This window comes from Polistes canadensis, unplaced genomic scaffold, assembly GCF_001313835.1.
Source record: "Polistes canadensis isolate GaletaPanama2010 unplaced genomic scaffold, ASM131383v1 scaffold_373, whole genome shotgun sequence".
NCBI lineage: Eukaryota > Metazoa > Arthropoda > Insecta > Hymenoptera > Vespidae > Polistes > Polistes canadensis.
The window spans coordinates 78,313-98,347 of NW_014569920.1; the positions used below are offsets into that span (position 1 = coordinate 78,313).

The 20,035-nt window shown below is 26.5% G+C and overlaps 4 protein-coding genes across 6 annotated transcripts; 2 read left to right on the top strand and 2 right to left on the bottom strand.

Moving 5' to 3' along the window:
• Positions 1–6: 6 nt before the first annotated feature.
• LOC106792055 (golgin subfamily A member 4) lies at positions 7–7,047 on the bottom strand. Of its 3 annotated transcripts, none has more exons than XM_014758167.1 (10): positions 6,635–7,047; positions 6,465–6,552; positions 6,059–6,156; positions 5,613–5,954; positions 4,526–5,162; positions 1,544–4,444; positions 1,147–1,463; positions 889–918; positions 499–801; positions 7–146 (listed from the first exon to the last, which is right to left on the bottom strand). In XM_014758167.1, exons 1-10 carry the CDS (start codon positions 6,719–6,721, stop codon positions 123–125), a joined length of 4,827 nt encoding a protein of 1,608 aa, XP_014613653.1. In that variant the 5' UTR covers positions 6,722–7,047; the 3' UTR covers positions 7–122. The 3 variants fall into 3 exon arrangements, with proteins under 3 accessions (XP_014613653.1, XP_014613651.1, XP_014613652.1); XM_014758165.1 differs by having other exon boundaries at positions 6,059–6,228; XM_014758166.1 differs by lacking the exon at positions 889–918 and having other exon boundaries at positions 6,059–6,228.
• Positions 7,048–7,138: 91 nt separating this feature from the next.
• On the top strand, positions 7,139–10,149 carry LOC106792057 (TATA-box-binding protein). Its single transcript, XM_014758168.1, has 5 exons — positions 7,139–7,854; positions 8,024–8,151; positions 8,220–8,463; positions 8,543–8,741; positions 8,829–10,149. Exons 1-5 carry the CDS (start codon positions 7,570–7,572, stop codon positions 8,903–8,905), a joined length of 933 nt encoding a protein of 310 aa, XP_014613654.1. The 5' UTR covers positions 7,139–7,569; the 3' UTR covers positions 8,906–10,149.
• Positions 10,150–10,164: 15 nt separating this feature from the next.
• On the bottom strand, positions 10,165–17,933 carry LOC106792054 (cilia- and flagella-associated protein 44). The gene is made up of 25 exons (XM_014758164.1): positions 17,754–17,933; positions 17,348–17,642; positions 17,132–17,276; positions 16,847–17,052; positions 16,493–16,735; positions 16,224–16,405; positions 15,995–16,133; positions 15,639–15,912; positions 15,324–15,561; positions 14,960–15,230; positions 14,714–14,886; positions 14,415–14,633; positions 14,216–14,326; positions 13,797–13,983; positions 13,521–13,709; positions 13,203–13,400; positions 12,588–13,136; positions 12,304–12,475; positions 11,920–12,224; positions 11,648–11,844; positions 11,346–11,563; positions 11,119–11,261; positions 10,839–11,061; positions 10,660–10,727; positions 10,165–10,586 (listed from the first exon to the last, which is right to left on the bottom strand). The coding sequence occupies exons 1-25, from the start codon at positions 17,882–17,884 to the stop codon at positions 10,317–10,319; spliced, it is 5,346 nt and encodes a 1,781-aa protein (XP_014613650.1). The 5' UTR covers positions 17,885–17,933; the 3' UTR covers positions 10,165–10,316.
• Positions 17,934–18,834: 901 nt separating this feature from the next.
• On the top strand, positions 18,835–19,810 carry LOC106792061. The gene is made up of 2 exons (XM_014758174.1): positions 18,835–19,254; positions 19,473–19,810. Exons 1-2 carry the CDS (start codon positions 19,032–19,034, stop codon positions 19,583–19,585), a joined length of 336 nt encoding a protein of 111 aa, XP_014613660.1. The 5' UTR covers positions 18,835–19,031; the 3' UTR covers positions 19,586–19,810.
• Positions 19,811–20,035: the final 225 nt, after the last annotated feature.

The window sequence follows — 20,035 nt, forward strand, 5'->3', positions numbered from 1 at the left end:
TATAATAACAAAAGAGCATTCTTAAATGGTTCATTAACCAAATAAATATAGTTCTTGATTTCGTGATATTGCCTAATTGTCATATTATATACTTACTTTTAGTTATCTTATATTATTGTATCCTATGTAATGCCAAGTGATCCAAGCTGAAAAATAATAGTGTATAATTATAATATTATGAACAAATTTGTAATCGTTTTAGCATATATATATAATATACAGTGTCCCTCCAAACCCGAAAGGGACGGAGTATAAATAAATAATAATAATATAATATACAGTGTCCTATATTCGGTGGTACAAACGAATAGGGCGTGATTCTACATGAAAAGTTAACTCCAAAATATACAATAAAATTTGTTCATATAAGACTGTTTTTGAGAAAAATACATTTGAAAATTTGTCAAGTATAATTGACAAAAAAATAAAAAATAAAATAAAATATTTTTTTTTTATATTATTTAAAAATTTGTCAATAATGTAATTTATTATGCATACCAGTGTTAATTTGTCTTCTTCCTTTTTAAGTATTTTTGCCGTTTGCTCTTGATCAAATTTGACGACTGCAGCTATAACTTTAGCAAGCACCATTGTTTCTTTTCCCATCATATATTCATATAAAATATTCTTAAGATATTCTATTTCTGTTGAGTCTTCTAAAGTTTCATGCCTCAATTTAACTAATTTCCTGAGTTCGGTTAATTCACGATTTTGCGATGCCAATGTTTGTTGAAACGTATGAAATGAACCAGTATTTGATTGTATTGCAGCCATTGCTATACAAGAAGTATTTTCCAATTCCTATATCCAAATAAAGTGTTAAATTAAATTAAGTGCCATTTTAAAGTACAACTTGTTAACATATTAATATTTAAAATAATATGTTACCTCTGTTGCTGTGTCAGTATTTGTGTCAAGCTAAAATAGGAATGAAAGAAAAATTAGAAAATAAAAGCAAAACTTAAAAAATACATAAAAGAAAAATAATCTATAAAGAAAAGGACAAAGAAAAAAAATATGTAACTTGCAAATGAAAATATAAAAAGTATAGTAAAAATAAATGATATAGATGCTTTAAATAACTTTTAGCAACAGATCGGTAAAAATATCCAATCGGGTGAAACTGTAATGTACGTATATTTATACCTTTCTTTCGTTCCTCCACTCCCTCGTTAATTCTTTGATTTCTTCTTCATGTTTAGTTTCTAATCTATCGCTTCTTTGTTGTAAAATAGTTTTCCATTTTTGTTCAGTTTCTCTGAGTTCATTTACATGTTCTTTTCTAACAGATGTGATACTTTCCGTTAAAGCTTTTACTTCATTTTCTTTTTCTGCTGTCAACTTTTTATTTTCTAAAATAAGATTTTCAAGTTGTTCCGATTTAGTTGTTAATTCAACTTGAAAATCTTTTAATTGCTCCTTGTATTGTTGTACAAGATTGGATTCATAACTCTGTTGGTAATCTATTTAAATTTAATAAATAAATGCATATATATTTATATTTGGTTATTTTTGTAGAAATATAAAAATAACATTAACTTACCAAAACGTTTTTCCAATGCTGATTGCAATTCCTCTTCTTTATCTTGCAGTTGAGCTTGGAATTCTTTAACCAATTGTTTCAATCTAATATTTTGTTCTTCCTCGTGCGTTTCTAATTCTTTCTGCAATTGATCTGTTTTATCTTCTAATTCTGTATTGATCATATGCATTTGCGATTCATTGGCAAGTAATGTAATTATTGCTTCATCCAATTCTGCTTGTAATTTTTTATTTTCCTCTTCTAATTGATTACTTCTTTCGACAAGATTTTGTTTTACGGTATTATAATTATCCGCCGTTTGTAAGTTGATATCTTTCAATGATTCTATTTGCGATTGTAATTTATTAATTTGGTTCTCTTGTTCTTTGATTGTAGTTTTTAACGTATCTATTTCTATTATTTTTTGATCGAGTTCTTCTTCCATATTTAAAAGTTTTAATTTTTCATTTTCTTTTAACAGATTTTCTTCATTTGTTTCTAATAATTTAAATTGTAAATTTTCCTGTTCCATAATATTTTCTATACGTTTGATTTTATCCGTTAAACGCTTGTTTTCTGCATCCAGATTTAAAACCGTAGAAGCCAACAAGTTAGCAAGATGTTCGTCCAGAACAAGCTCTCCATTTTTAAGTTTCTTTATTTGAAGATACGTTAGAGTTTCATTCGTAAGTTTAAATGGAATGTTGTTTAAGTTCGTAGCCTTTACATTTGTTAACTGCTCATTTAACTTTGTTATATGCTCAGTAAGTTCAGTTTTGCTTATTTCCAATGATTGTATATGTTTTAAATGTTCAGTTAATTCGGTAGTTTTATCACTTAATAATAGAGTTTGTTCTTCTAATTCTTTTTTTGTTTTCTGTAATTCTTCATCACATTCTTGTAACGCTTTCGTTAGAGAATTCACTTTAGCATTTGTTTCTTCCAATTTATTTCTAGCCAATTTTGATCTTTCACACGCCATATTCAATCTGTCGTTACTAATTTCGAGATCGTGTAAAAATTCTTTTTTTTTTTTATGATATTCTAATTCTTTAAACTCCAAGGTTTCTTTAATGTTATGAAGTTCTTCATGAGATTGTATAAGCTGAGAATTTTTTACCTTTAAATTTTTATTTTCTTCTCTAAATTTATTTAAAATTGATTTTAATTCTACTAATTCAACATTCATTAATTCATTTTCAGTTTTCAGTTTCTCTAATAGATTATTTTCATCTTCTAGTGTTTTAACTTCATTTGAAAATCTTTCTATCATTTGCGACATATTTAAATTTTCAGCTCTAAATTCATCGAGTTCTACGGTTAAATCTTCTATTCTTTTATCGCAAAATAGTAATTTCTTGTCTTGTTGCTCTTTAATTTCTTGTAATTTCTTCAATTCGACATCTTTTGTATCAATTATTTTTTGTAAACTTTTTTGTAAGGTATTATTTAAATCATTTAATTTCATAACTTCCTCCTCATGATACTTATTAGCGTCTTGATAAATTCCTTCTATTTCTTCATTTTTTTTTGCATATTCTTTGACCAATTTTACATGGTCTTGAAATCTTATTTCCAAATCAGCCATTTCTGATTCTTTTTTCAATATTGTCTCACGAAGTTCATTGATTTCGGTATTATTTTTAGTATTACTGTCGTGCAAATGTACAATTTCCGATTTTAACCGTTCCAATTCTTCTTGCAGTAAATTACACTCAGATTTTTTATTTTCCAACGTTTTTATTATATTCGTAGCATCTTCATACTTCTTTTTAAATTCTATCATTTCTCTTTTCAAATGTTCTACTTCATCTTCCTTCTTCTTCTCTGTTAAAGCTTGTATTTCTTGTAGATCGTGTATTTTAGAATTCAAATTATCTATTTCGGCTATATATCTGCTCATTTCAATATTATATTTATCATGCCTTTCCAATTCGATTTGTTTTACTTTCGTCTTGTATTCATTTAGTTCATGCATTAAATCCGTTTTCTGCTGCTTAATCTTCACTAATTCTGTTTCTACTTCGATCAATTTATTAACTTGTTCTTCCGACATTTTTAATTTTGTATGAAGAATTTCAACTTCTTCTTTGAGGCTTTCCTTTTCCATCAAAGTATTTTTTAAACAGAAGTTTATAATTCTATCCAAATTACTTATCTTTTCATTATGATTCTGAAATATTTCTTTAACGTTATTTCTCAGATACATGCAATTTTCTTTCAATTTCTCCGTATTTGTTTTAAAACATAGGAGTTGACTTTTAAAGGATATTTTTTCTTTATTAAGTAAATCTATTTTGGAATTTTTTTCATCTACTTGTTCGGTTAAGTTATTAATTTCATCTTTATAATTTTTTAATTGGTTACTGAGTTCAGTTAATTCTGCATCTTTGTTTTCTATCGTATTATTTAATTTAGTTATTTCATTTTCATTAGACAATTGATCGTTAAGTTTCTTTATTTCTAGATCCTTTATCGATAATTTGTTATTAGCTTTTTCTAACATCGATGCATATTCTTGCATTTTCAAATTGAAAGTTTCGCATACTTGATCTCTGTCTGATAAAGCGAATCTCATATTTTCTAATTCTTTATCGAGACTTTGTACGGTCATTTGCAATTTTTCAATAGTCGTTTCAGCTTCTTTCTTTTTTTCATTAGTAATAATTGTTTGCGCGTCTTGTTCTTTCTTTAATTCGACATATTTGATTTTTAAGTTTGAAAATTCATTTTGGAGTGTCTCCATGTTGCATTGATACTCTTTAGAAAGTGTCTGGGTTTCTTGTAAAATTACTTTTATTTTTTGTAATTCTTCTTCCTTTTCTGTTAGATCATGTTTTAGTTTGTCCAATGTTTCATTTTCATTTAAAGTATCGCTTTTATTTTTTGAGGTATTATTACTTTCTATACTCTCTGCATCACCTGTAATTTATTTAAAAACAAATTATTATATTCAGTAGAAAATAATATTAATGTTATATGCTAAATATTAGAAAAATTTACCTTTCGATGTATCTTGAATATTATCTGTTTTATCCGTATCCAAATTTGGTATGTTATATTGCGTTTTCAATTGCTGTAATTCCGTTTTATATTTATCAACAATTTCGGTTAGATTTTCTTTACTTTCCATAGTATGTTTCAAATCAAATTGAAGTCGTTTTATTTGCTCCTCTTTACCCTCAAGTTCTCTATGAATTGAAAGTTTATTTTCAGCCAGAGATATTACGGATTCTTCCTCACGCCTTTTTAAAGTGTTCACTTGTTCCATTAAATTTGAAACTTCATTCTGCGATATACTTAATTCTTTCTGCAAAACCTCTGCGTTTTCTAAACTAGAAGACTTTAAAGCTTCGTAATCACGTTTTAATATATTATTTTCCTCTAGTATTTCCTTATATCTTTTCATTAAATTTTCACATCGTTTTAAAGTATTCTTATTTTTTGTTACTATTGCTTCTAATTTAATTATTTTATTTTGAAGTATTGCATTTTCAGCTACCAATTCAGAATTATCAGCTGCATTTTCAGTTAACTCTTTATTCGGTTCCATAACTTCGACGGTACTATTATGTCCTTCGTCGTTGTCTAATAGCATTAAATTTTCTGAAGGTGGTGTATTTCCTTGAAGAAGTTTAATCTGCAATAATTATTTCATATAATACAAGTTATACAAAATGCTATTACGTTTTGTAAAAATATAGCATACTCTTGTAAGGGGAGAGCCAAGATGCCAGGAAACTTTTTTTACAAAAATTCTACACAGTTGTAGGGGTCCATCATGGGTCTATTACCTATTTATATTTTTTCTATGATTTTTTTTTCTTTTAATTAAACGCTAAAAAATGTATTTTTCCATCCGAAATGAACTGGTATATAAAAGTGTATGTGAAATTTCTCTCTTCGTTTTCTTTGAAAAAGTTAAGTATTGGATTTTACTGTTTGCACAGTGTTTGATCCTGATGGACGCCTACAACTGTGTAGAATTAAAATAAATTGGTATCCTGTGTCACCTTGGATCTCCTCTTGTTAATTATGTTATATGCATATGTTCATTTATAAATATAGAAAATTTTTCGAAATGTATCACCTTTGTATTTAAGGTATCTATAATATGATTTCTTTCTTCAATATCATTTCTTAATACTTCTTCTAAATGTGCTTTAGCTTGTTGTTCTAATTGGCATTGTTCTTTTAAATCTCCAATTCTTCTTAATACATTATCTTGCGTTTCAACCAAAACAGATTCTAATTTTGTTTTAACTCGTTCGAGATCTCGATAATGTTTTACTAAATCTGTGTATCGTCCACGGTACTTATTATATTTTCCTTGAATTTTTTTATATGCCAAATATAATTGATCTTTGGTAACTCTATCAAGTTGCGTATTTATGTCATCATCTATTTCAGTCGCAGACTGATCTATATCTGACTACAAATAAAATAATAATATTTCCTTGAATACGTTATTTGTCTTTTATACTACTTTTAATAATAAATACACATGTATTATTATAAAATATTTCATAATTCTACCTGTATATGATATAGATTTTTAGGACTTTCGTAAAGCGGAAATAAAGAACTGACATCACTGGTTACACTGTTTACAGATGATCTTCTAGATGCGTCTACTGAATTGGATAATGGTGATACAAGTTCAACATTTTGAAATGTGTTTTTTACGGAATTACTTTTGACAGAATCTATAAATATTATACGTAAACTAATTGTATCGTATAGTTATCAAAATAACAAATTGATTAGCGACATATAGAAGTTGCCCTAGTATTTTACTTATAAAATATACTGTTAAAATATTATGAAACAATAATGGGACACCCTTTATATAAACAAACATAAAAAGTACTTTTAGATTATCATAAATTTATCTTATGCAATATAAAAATTTTTAGAAATAAGTAAAAGTGACAACATATACCATCAGTTTTTTTGGTTAAGTCATTACTTTCCACTGTTATTGGTAATTCTTGTATTGAACTATTAGACTGAGCTGGAGATATAACTGCCTAAAAGCATAATATTATTTAATATGAGAACAATAATTGACATCATAGATTTAAATAGAAATATAATAAAAATGTTAACAACCTGCGCCATTTGCTGCATACTCGCCTGCAACCTGGCAGGCGATTGTTTCATCTCCTCGGCAAGTTTATCTTTAAATTTTTGAAACATTTTGTATTTATTAGTATATTACACTTCTAATCAATATAATTTAATTTTCATAAATCTATCGAGGTGTTTATGTCGGATTACGTGGTTGACACTACAATCACTTCATGGGTTTAACCTAATCTGACTTGAGCCAGTGACGGTTTGAGTTTTCATTTAAACGGCATTTACTTAAAGCTGTATTCACAACTCTCTTGTGCAAGTTGCAATATTTTGGGAGTTAATTACATATAAGAAAGAAGCACTAAAGGAAAAAGATGTGCCATGTAATTTTTGGTGAAATTGCATTTTACTTATTACGCGACTGATGTTTAATTATATTACTTAAAGATCAACTTCCTTCTGTTGTGGTTAAGGTTAAAGTCCCTAGGACGTGTGCCAGTAGTTATGTAGACACATAAATATGGACATAGTTTTTTCCTACATTAACCAATAACTATTGAAAGTGTAAGATACAGCTGTATATGCGAAAAATCATATGTGGTTGGTATCAGTAATAAATCAAATAGAATTTTATGTGTGACTGTAGTAAACAAATGGAATATAAACGTTTGGAACGTTAACGTTCGTGGATTAAAAAGAAAAAGAACGTTTAAACTTATAATAACCTATGAGTGAATTTATGAATGAATATTGGATTCTTATAGAATATTAAATATTTTTTGTTTTAATTAAAAGATGAAAAATATTCATTTCACATTAATTGGTCTTATTAAGTAAACATTAAACTCATACATATCAAAATAAAAGTGTGAAATATTGTTTATGAGATATTATTAATATATAAAATCCATCGTTCATTGTATTAATAATATTGATTGTGTTAAGGCAATATTAATTAAAAAATTAAAATGGATCAAATGCTACCAAGTCCTGGGTTCAGTATACCTAGCATTGGTACTCCTTTACATCAGCCAGAAGAGGATCAACAAATATTACCAAATGCATTGCAACAGCAACAGCAACAACAACCACAGCAACAACCACAGCAGTATCAGCTGCAACAATTACATTCTATGAGCCCAAGTGTACAGGGCAGTATGCTCATGATTACAACGCCTCAGAAAACCATGCATACTTACGCACCAACTCCGTCTTTTGCTACACCTCAGAGTCTTATGCAGCCACAAACACCGGTAATTAAATAAATAAGATAAATAGTATATTACAATAAATTCAAATTACATTATTAATCCCTCACACTATAACAATGTTTGAAACTTGTAATATATTATATGGTTAAATCATAGTGCAAAGGTTAAAGCGAAGATACAAAATTAAAATTCCTTATTGTAATTTTGACAGCAAAATATGATGTCTCCTTTAGGACCGAACAATCCTATCGCACCATCATCTATAGGACCATCTACGCCAGGACCTATGACACCTATGACTCCTGCTTCCGCAGACCCTGGGATTTTACCACAATTACAGTACTTAATAGTATTAGACTTTCTGATATAAAAATTACAAGATTATAATATTTGTAATAATATTTCAGAAATATCGTATCCACCGTAAATCTAAGTTGTAAATTAGATTTAAAAAAAATTGCTCTACACGCTAGAAACGCCGAATACAATCCAAAAAGATTTGCAGCCGTTATCATGCGTATAAGAGAACCCAGGACGACTGCTCTTATATTTAGTAGCGGAAAAATGGTCTGTACAGGTGCTAAAAGCGAAGAAGATTCTCGTTTGGCAGCGAGAAAATATGCTAGAATTATTCAAAAGTTAGGTTTTCCGGTTAGTATTCCATTTATTTATTATTACTTAGAATAAATGTTTTAATTATAGGTATCTCATTTTTTGATTGTAAATCTAGGCAAAATTTCTGGACTTTAAGATACAAAATATGGTTGGAAGTTGCGACGTTAAATTTCCTATTAGGCTAGAAGGTTTGGTACTTACACATGGACAATTCTCTTCCTACGAACCAGAATTATTTCCTGGTTTGATATATAGAATGGTTAAACCACGAATAGTATTACTTATATTTGTGTCTGGTAAAGTTGTACTTACTGGTAAGTTACAAATCGTATTTGAAAATATTTATATATATATTTTTTGTGTTAAATCCAATTTTTAATTATAATTAAATAATTTTGTAGGTGCCAAGGTCCGGCAAGAAATTTATGAAGCTTTCGATAACATTTATCCTATTTTGAAGAGCTTCACAAAGAAGTGACAAAATTTATTCATATTTGTGGTTATGATTCAACACATACACAATTTGAATAATTTTGTTTACTACAAAACATTGTTATTTCTTTTTTTCTTTTGTTGCAGTATTGATAGGGAGATTAAATATAAGATATTTTTTCAGTAACAATTATCGAATATACATGACAATTTTAATTAACACTGGCGTCGGATAACATATATGTATAATATCTGTTTTCTGATAGCGATCGGATGACGTGAAATTATGTTATTGAAATTTTCATATATTTTTTGCTTAGAAATAAACAGCTACCACATTAGGTTGAAAACCCCTGATAATTGCATTTTAAAAGATATATATTATAATACGATACAATAATTTACTACATTCCTCAAAATTTTTTTACAAAATATTATTGATTTTAAGTTAGACCAATTTTTTTTTAATATAATGCGATTAAAACAAAAATCGCGAAATTTTCCCGGTCTTGCGTAAAGTTCGGCTCGAAACGCCCCGATGCCAAAGTGTTAATATTAAATTTTAATCAAATTTACATTACGAGTACGAGATTGCATTGATTTTTCCTACTGATTTATTACTTATTTATCTTATATATATTACTACAATTGTTAAAGAAATTAATTAACATAATTATTTTCTTATTGTACAAAGTTTTGATTTTACATATCAAGCAATCTATTTATATTGATAATTTTTAAATGAATTGTTAATGTAATATTTTTTAAAAATAACGATAAGTAGTTAGAAACGAAATGTATTAGAAATATTTTTATAATTATTCGAAGGTTTTCTATCGTTTGTTCTTTTTTTTGTTCATTAATTTTAAGATAACAAAAAAGATTCCTTTTTTTATTTTATTTTCATCTATAGTATATATATAAATCCTAAAAATAATTTAACAATAATGATGCGATACGATGTTACCAATATATATATAACTAATAACTTTTGAAACAGTAAATTTTCTTGACAATTTTGTGCCTTGTTTAAGAAAAAGCCTTACATTAATAATTCTAAGCTTAACACAATAATACGTTACAATAAAACTAGTAGTTTGTATATATTTATAACGCAAAATATCCTCGATGATTAAGTTAAATTATATTATCTTGTAATTAGTTCATAGATTACTAGGTAATATTACAGGAGTAACAATTAAATTGTTGTATACACCAACTAAAGAAGTATATTCTATTATGTACAAATGTCTATATTAAATTATAAAATAAAAGAACTTTACATTTTTTTGAATAACGATCTCGATTCGTTAAAATTAGATTACTCTTGAATGTTTATTTTATTTTATGTAATCACTTTCTATAAATTGTCTTTCATATTTACATCAAAAGTTATTTTTCTGTAAATAGAATATAATATTTGAAACTGATCTTGATTGATTCTATTTTCTAATGTCTTAATTGTTAATGTCAATAGTAAACCTTTGTATAATATCATTTAAACTTTCTTTAATCGCCTCATGCACGATCTCTATTGTTTCTATTTCATTAGCTGGTAGAATGTTTTCAACATATTCGATTATCAATTTAATTCTATCTTGAACTTCCTCAATATTACTGATATTTGTGAAAGTTGATAGAATTTCTTCAAATTTTTCTTGTTTTAATTCCTTCGCTTGTTCTGTTCCCAACAACGATTCTATGACTCGTGAGATTAGATAGTGAACCTATTATTTATATTTTATTATATATTATAACAGTTATAAATATAATGAATAATATTTGAAAAATAATACAAACCAATGCAGCCAAATTGTTTTCTCTAATGTTTAAGAATGGCATGATTATTTCGCGATAACTTGAGTTTTCTACACAAATATATTTTTTAACACTGTTAACAATTATTCTATATCTTATAAATTTTAAAATAGAAGATTAATCCGCACGTATTTAATATTAAACAAAATATTTGTTCTTACCTGCATTAGTTACAAATTTATTTATTTCACTATCACGTTCATATTCGTTCAAAGATTTTTTGTTATCAGATTTATTACAAATAGAAGGTAGCACTCCAGTCTTCATACTAAGATTTTTTATATCGGTAAGAAATATTTCTTTTTGTTTTTTTTGATGAGCAATAATGTTCTCGAATTTGACTATGTCTGCTTTGTACTGCAATTCTACTTTTAACATTTCTTCCTAAAATGATTTAAATCATTTAAACGTTTCTATACAAAATGTTTCAGTCATATTTACCTCGGATATAGGAACTTGTTTCAAAACCTTCCTAAGAGTTAATTGTTCTTCCTCTAGGACAGTTAAAAAACTTAATTTTTCTGTATTATCTTGGATAAGTTTTCCTAGCACCATTTGCTGTGAATTATATTTTTCTTGAATACCTAAAAAATATAATTATTAAATGTAAAATAATTTATTTCAATTAATTATACAATTCTAAATAATTTATTCACGTGTACACACACATTTAAGTTGTTCTTCATATGATTTCATCATTTCTGTTAAATCACTTTTAATATTATAGATCATTCTTTGTAATACTGTTTCATACATAGTCGTTAATGATATTGTTTTGCCAAATTTCTTTTTCATTTCTTCTTTTATTTCATTCTTTAAATTTTTAATTTCATTTCTCATATGTTTACAATCAATTTTCATTCTATAAAGATGAACTTTATTGGCCCTGCAATATGCATTGAAATAAAATCATGATATTAATTTCTATTATTTATATACAATATATTACATATTATAAATTTTTGTATACTTTTGTTTAGCGTATAAGTCGTATGTTTCTTGCTGTAATTCTCCCACTCTATCGTGTAATTGAGATAATTTTGTTTTATCAAATATAATAGATTCTCGTATGCTCGACACGCTATAAGAATTAATAAAATGTTGCAATTGATGAAATTTAAGAACTATCGTTACATCTATGTCGTTCAATTTCTTTTGTTTCTCCAACTGTAATCAAATAATTATAGATGATCTTTTTTTTTTATAATAAATTTTTTATTCTCCATATTATTTTATATCTACCATAAATTTTTCCAATTCTTCGACATTCGTTTTAAGTAAATCATCAATGATTTTTAATTTTTTGGTATCCATTTCCACTTCCTTTTGTAATTTTTCTATCGCCTTGTATTCCTCTCTAATTTCATGCTCATATTCATAACGTTTTTCTCTCATAACAAATGCCATATCATATAACGCTTTGTCACAGCCTATAGGGCATATATTCTCATCAAAATAAATGAATCCAATATCTTTACTGTCTACGCTTCCTTCTTCATCTTCTTCTGAACTTGTTTCAGTCGTTGTAGTACTCGATGTTTCAGAGTCTACAAAATGAAAATAATTTAATTATAGAAAATTATCCTAACGTGTTTATTTTTTGTATTCAGAAAATAATTTATTTACCGTTATGCTCTTTTGGCAATTTGAATTTCTTTTTAAATATTTTACGTAAAAAGTCTTGAAACTTATTATCTTTAATACTCGTCATATATTCGTAAGAAATGTCTTTTATTGATTCCTGTGATCTGTTAATACTTTTCTTTTTACGTTCTATTTTATTACTAGTTGTATTTATCTGATAAAATAATCAGAAATATTAAAGCAATGTTTTATAAGTCCTTATAAAAATTTTTTATAAAAATAAACAAAGAATTTTAGGGGATATGAAGTTTTTTGTTTATATTAACCTTTAGTTTTATAGCAGCTTGTTCTTCTAATTTTTCATTGACATTCTTTTTTAATAAAGTTTCTTTCGTTTCGTAATCTTTCAATATGATAAATTCCTGATGAAGCGTTAGCAAGTGTAATTCTACGTATACACTTTCCGTAATAATGTCAAGTCTTTCCTTTTCTAGTTTGTCCAATTGTTTATCAAATTCTTTGTAAGAAGTTTCAATATATTGTAAAATACAATCTTGATCATAAATTTTACGCAACATACGAGATTGTTTCATTTCACGTTCCCATGCTGTTTCGACGTAATCAGCAGAATCTAATCCTTGAGATAACTTTGGATGAATAAGTGATTTGACTTTAATTTTCCTTTCAGGTATATCTATAATACTTGATAAGCTAAATTCTTCACTTGCATGAATATTTTCATTTTTTAACAATAAAACTTCATATTCTTCATCCGTTGTATCATCCATTAAATCAGGAATTTCATATAAAAATATTGATTCTCTGTAATGTTTAGCTTCCTTTGCTTGTTCCGCCATTGATATATATTTTTCAAACTATACAAAATTTTGTATCAATATTTTTAGTAAAATTAATCTCTAATTATAACATTTCATACATACTTTTAAATTTTCTTCAGGAAATTCAATATCATTGTCAATTATAGGTAAATTGGGTAAAGTTTTAATATTTTTTTTGGGTATCTCCGCATGAATTTTGTTTAACGTTTTATTCAATTTCACAACTTTTGAACACAAAACCTGCTTATTTTCTCGAACTTCCTTTAATCTTGTATTGAAATTATCACGTAGATGATGAAGCTGTGTCATTAATATTTTATCATATTTATCATTAAAATAATTTATTAATAAGAAGAAATATTTTTATTAAAATGAAAACACACACACACACAATAACATATTTATAATGATTACACTTACCCTTTTTTTGCAATCTAAATATTGCTTGTATTTTATCATCGTTAAATTTTCTATCTGATTTTGTACATTTAATTGTGGTGAATCTTTCAGATTGTATACACCGATTGTTTTTTTTGCCAATTCAATAGCTGCTATATCATCTGCATGATTTATATTAGGATCAAATTTTTTTGTTGACATTAAATTCCACTACAACAAAAATTAAGAATAAAATAATGTTTCTGATTACTTTATAATAATATATATGTCTTATCACAAATATAATTTTATATTAACTTCTCTTTGACGTTCTTCCAATTTTGCTTTCCGTGTTTTATATTTTTCTAACATATGAATTATTTGTGTGCTTAGCTTATGCTCTATACCAGAAAGATTAAGACTTTTGAGGAAGCTTTCTGCATCTCTTACTCTTTGTTCTTCTTGTTCTTCAATTTCTTCTGTGGCCAATTTTTCTTTCACTTTTCTATTCATATAAATTAAATATATAATATATTTTATATTAAAACAAGAATTAGTTAATGCATCTATTTAAAGAATCAAAAGATGATGCATATACATAATACATTTGTGTTTATACAAATATTTATTAAAGTATACAAAGTGTCCTATAATTGATGGTACAAACAAGTAAGAGTAATTCTACATGTTTGCTTGTATCACCAGTCACAGAACACTCTATATATATATAAAATTACTTTGTTGGTTTTTTACTTCTTGTAATGCAATTGACAACTTCTGTATAAATATTATCAAAGTTACTATCCAATTTATGTTCTCGTATCGAGTGTACCATTGTGTCCGGTTTTCTAAATTTATAATGTAACAATTAGTAATATATCATTCTTTTATAAAATGTGATTAAGATTAAACATTTAAATATACGGATATTCTTACAGTATTTTAGAAACAGCAAAAGGTACACAAGTAATAGGTTCAATAAAATGATCCATTAGCTTTTTTAAAGCAAGTTTACTCTTTTCAATCTGAAATGCTTCTTTTCTGTGTACCAAATCCATTTCCAATTCCAATTGCTCATTTAAATCAGTAGTGATTCGTGGATCTAATTCCAAATCTTCGCGTGGAATTTGCTGTGATTTTAATAGACTACGATTCCTATTTTTCCATTGAAATAAAAGGATTATTTCTTTTTTCACTTTTATATTTAACTTGCAAGTAATGAGTACATTACATACCTATCCATTATTTTGGAATATTCTTCAGTTAATTCATGTAATATCTGAAGAGTTTGTTCTTTTTTCTCTCTTGCTAGCGCTGAGACTCTGTCATGTTCAGTTTTTACAATAACATTTTCGAGAGTAGGATAATCAGGTTCTTCAATATCTTCCACACTGTTTATATCATCCAACTATATTTTGAAGTTTTTAAATAAACTATTTATTTACATACAATATTGGATATAAATTTAAATAAAACTTTACCAATCGCACAGGTATGTTTGGTTTTGGTATTTCTATTATTTCATCAGCAGTATTATCATTGATTTTATAAGAAAAAAGATTTCCATCATACCCACATGTAAGAAACATTTTATGATCATAACTGAGTAACATTTTTGGTATGTATCCATTGTAATTGTCATGCATAGGTAAAATCCAATAATCTGAAAGATCGCTATGATCTTGTGGATTAATTTTACAAACTCTTATTTCACCACGTTCCATACCCAAAAACAAATATTTGTCTTGTTTACTAAAATGAAAAAAAATCATGATCGCAATGTACCTACTTTTATGTTTATGTTCATTTTTCCTGTAATTTATTTTTAGTGTTTGTGCAGCTTACTATGAAAGGCAACTTCGTATTTCTGTATCATCCGCATCATAGATCACAGTTGATTTTATTGGTTCTGCTCCTATAATTATGTCTTTTTTTGGTACTGGATACTCATACATATATCCTGCATCAAAACCAGCCATTGATAACCAAACTGTTTCTTGATTGGTATATTGAATCATTAAAATTTTGTTCGGTATTTCTGGGATATAAATTTCTGGGAGAGGTGCTTCCTCTTCGGAGTCCACTGTAAAAATAAAACAAGTTTTAAAAATATGTAATTTTTAAGAATTTTATATAAAATTAATGAGTAAATGTAATTACTAAGGAAAGCTTCTTCATCGATTTCGATGCCAGGATTTGCTTCTTTTATTTTCTCCATTTCCTCACGTTTCTTTGCTACTTTGATCATCTTTTTCTTTTCAATTTCATTCTTAATTATATTTCTTCTTATAGCTGATTTTACCGAATGAAATTTAAATACAGCTGGTTTACAATGTGTAAGCTCATAACTAATTTTAATATATGATTGCGGTGATTGTGGTAATTGAACTTCTGCCCAATCTCCTCTCATACATCCAATCAATAACATTGATTCCTAAAAAAAAAGTATGATTATTTTAAAATTATATTTAAAATAAATATTGATTATGATCAGAGAAAAAGATATCAATACTAACATGTTTGGGTCTCCATGTCATACAAGTTATCTCCGAAGGCATATTAATGTAACCAATTGGCTGAAGAGTAGGATAAGTAACAGTAGTAGAAATATTAAATACAAATATAGTAGAATCATCACTACCTGTTACTAATAAACTGAAACAATACTTCTCACTATTATTTCTTTTTCTTATACTTATATAATTAATGAAGATTATAAATATTTTATGTAATATTTTATTATACCTGCACGATGGATTCACTGACATTACGTTAATTGATTGCGAATGTGGTTTCAAAACTTGAACTAATTTAGTGAAATTTTCTTTTATATTATTCTGTTCATTAGCAGTTAATACTGCAACGATAACCATACGAATAATACCAGTATCAAAAGCGCATACAAGTGCAGATCCAGTCGCATCAACCTAAAAAGTAAAATTAATTTTTACTTCAGAATAGAAGGGGGGATTGTAGATGTACTGTATATTAAAATAAATAATAAAATAACTCACTTTACTTGGAATCCATATGACTTGTTTACCAGAATCACGAAAATGATAAGTAAGAATTAATTTCTTTTCTGTGTAATTATAAATATGTAAACGACCAGCTATATCAATAGTTGCAACGAACGGTCCCCAGTCTGCAACATCCATATCGCTTATAGCTCCTGCATGACAAGTAAATATTTTTTGTGATAATTCTGGTTCTTTAAAAGTATTCAAGTCTATTAGCCATAAACCACCATTGCCATCCTGTGTATTTTTTATATAAAAAGTAATTCTTCTTATTTATATATAAATCCAAATATATGTAGTAATGTATAGTTGTTGAGAGAAGATAGAGCAAAATTAAAAATAATTTACCTGAGCATACCAAAAAGTATTCTCAGGATTATCTGGCTCTTGTCTTTGTATGCCCATTAGCATTGCATTTTTTTGTGAATTTTTGTTTTCATCCTCAGTGATACAAAATTCATAAATTGGTAGCATTTCAAGAAATGGATCTTCTTCTGTTGGATTTGCCAAATCTATAGTATCATAAAACCAAACACGTATGAAACCATCCATTCCTACAAATATAAGCAACATATTTAATTTAATTCTATCCAATAATACAATTCATTGTTATATTATGGAATTATTATCTACCAACAGTGAAGAGCTCTGCATTGATATATTCTAATTGTACAATAGGTTTTGTATGACAAAATTCTTTATTTTTTCTAGAAATTTCCAATTTAATCAAATTTTCATCCCATAGCAAAATATTACCCCATTCGCAACCTGATACTACCTATAACTTGAAAAATAAAATGACAATATTGAAATAGTATAAACAAGAATAAGGTATTTGTTATAATATACCTTTTTATCAGGCATTTGATAAGCACCGATAATATCTGAAATTTCAGTTCTTCCAAACTTTCCGAGTTGACCTTCAAGTTTAAGACCGGTAAAAGTTTTTGCCATTTTCCAAAATTTAATATGTCCCAAACCACATGAAATTAAATTCCCAGGTATGTATGTAGAAAAAATTACATTATAAACATTCTGAGAGTGCGATTTAGATTGTAATAAAATCTTAGATTCTTGCCAGTTCCAAATTGTTATAAAATAATCTGGTTTTCCTCCTTGAGAAGCTAGTAATAAGCCATCCATACTAAAGTGTAATAATAATGCGTTAAAATTTGTTATATACTTGAATCTTTTAACCAGATTATTAGATATAAACAGATACATGATAAATATATACTTTTATAATCATTGTTACCTATAATGTAAATGAAAATATTGTTCTTTTGTACCACCATGAAGGCACATTACAATTTTCATGCTTGGCCAATGATAAATAGTTATCAGTGGATCAATTCCATTTTCAGCGATAGCAATATGATCAAACATTGGATTTTTCTATGCAAAAAAAGTTAGATTAAATTTATTAATTTTCAGAAAAGATTTGAATTAAAAGCGATATGCACAGTTATATGTCCAATTCCACCTCCCGTCGCACCTCGTTGAAACCATATTGTTCTTGTAGTTACATTTAAAAAATGAATTATATTACCAGAAGCAAAAATAATTGTATTTGGATCAGCTACACAAAAATTAAAATATTTCTGACAATCGTATGAAAAAGAATGACTATTGTTTACCGTTAAGAAAATATACTAATTTTAATTACAATTTCAAATAAATTTTTGTAATTTACTTTAAAATACAGTTTGGATTTTTTTTAAAGGATACTCAAATTCTAAAATATTTATAGGTACAGTACCATTTGGAACACGAAAAGGTTTTGAAATATGTGTTTTTACATCATAATATTTTGGCCCACTTTCATTAAATATTTTTTGATTATAATTTTCTTGATCATCTCGGAAATTTTCTAATGCTTCTATCTCATCGTCTGTATCAATCATGACGATTTTTTAAATAAAACTTTGTCTCATATATCTTTTATTAAACGAATCTGTTAAAGAACATTTCCGTGATTCTAAATAATTTTCGGTAACCATGTTAACGCCATTGGAATTCCAAACACATTAAAGTTTACTTATAGATAGTTTGAAATAAATGTTTTATGATTTTTGTTTTGTTTATATAATCATAGGCGACATTAATTGTAAGACTGTTTATCATTTATAATTTAATTAAATTCGAGACTTAATATTTTGAAAGTGTTATATCTAATTTGAAATTTGTAATTGTAACACTTTATAAAACACAATCGCTGATTGGTTGGTTTAAAACATATCAGAAATTTATTTAATAACTAGAATAATAGTTCGACCAATCACAATATTATTAATTTGCTTCACTTGACAACACATCATTTAAATATAATTAATTCAATTAATTCAATCATCATCAATCAAATTTACAATGAATATCGGTCATGTATTTTCAAATTAAAGTTTATGAAGGTGCGCGTGTACAATGTATTTTATTTTTAGATAGATAATTATAAAAGATTGAAATTTTCTCGGTAATTATTCAAATCTGACTAAGAAGAACAAATTGACAATTAAGTGATAAGGAAAAATTAAGAATGTGTAACAATTTTTTACCTGAATACATAAATGCATTTTTGGATGATGTTGAAACTACCATGTGTTTACCGATACTCGTAATCATTGTGGTTTGCACCTTACAATTTATATTTAATCATGTTGCTGATGTTGGATGTGTAGTTTATGAAACCGTACAAGACAAATTAGATAACAAAGAATTTGGTTATGGCACCCAAACTAATCTGATAAATAGATTAAAAGGTTTGATATATTATTTTTATCTTTTATTATTATTTATATTTTTTTCTTTGTATAATTAAAATCACTACTTTTGAAAATTTTTTACAAATAATATGCATCAATGAATACAAGAAACATTTATCACATTATTGAATATTTATAACATTATTTTGTCATTATTGTTATATCATCGTTTTAGAATTAAATTATTAACTTTTATATTTTGTATATATTTCCAGAGATAATAACAAATTTAATATTTAAACATTCTACAAAAATCCCATCAACCCCAAAGATCAATTCGAATTTGGTTTATAAAAGAAATAATAAAAAAAATCATTTGGATTATTGAAACGAAGATATTAAAGAAATTGTACTCTATGTTCAATGATATAATTAGTAAGTTTTTTATGATATTAAAATATAAAAAATTTGTAAAAAATATTTATTTTATAATTTTGAACACAGTGCACGAATTAATTCTATAAAATTATATAAAAATAAAAACACACGTGTATACGTTGACAAAGTAAATTGCAAAGAAATTGTAAAGGAACTTGAAATGATTATAAAAAATATATATTTTGAATAAGGAACGTATATTTTTCTTTACATCGAACGCAAGAGAAAAACATATCCAATCGTTTTCGATATTTAAACACCACAAGTGATGTATTTAAATGCACTTTTTAAAATTCATTTTGCAATTTTCAAATGTCACTGTCACATTTAATAAATTCTTATTAAATATTTACTTTAATAATTAATCATACTTATACAAATAGCAAGTGCATTATCGCAC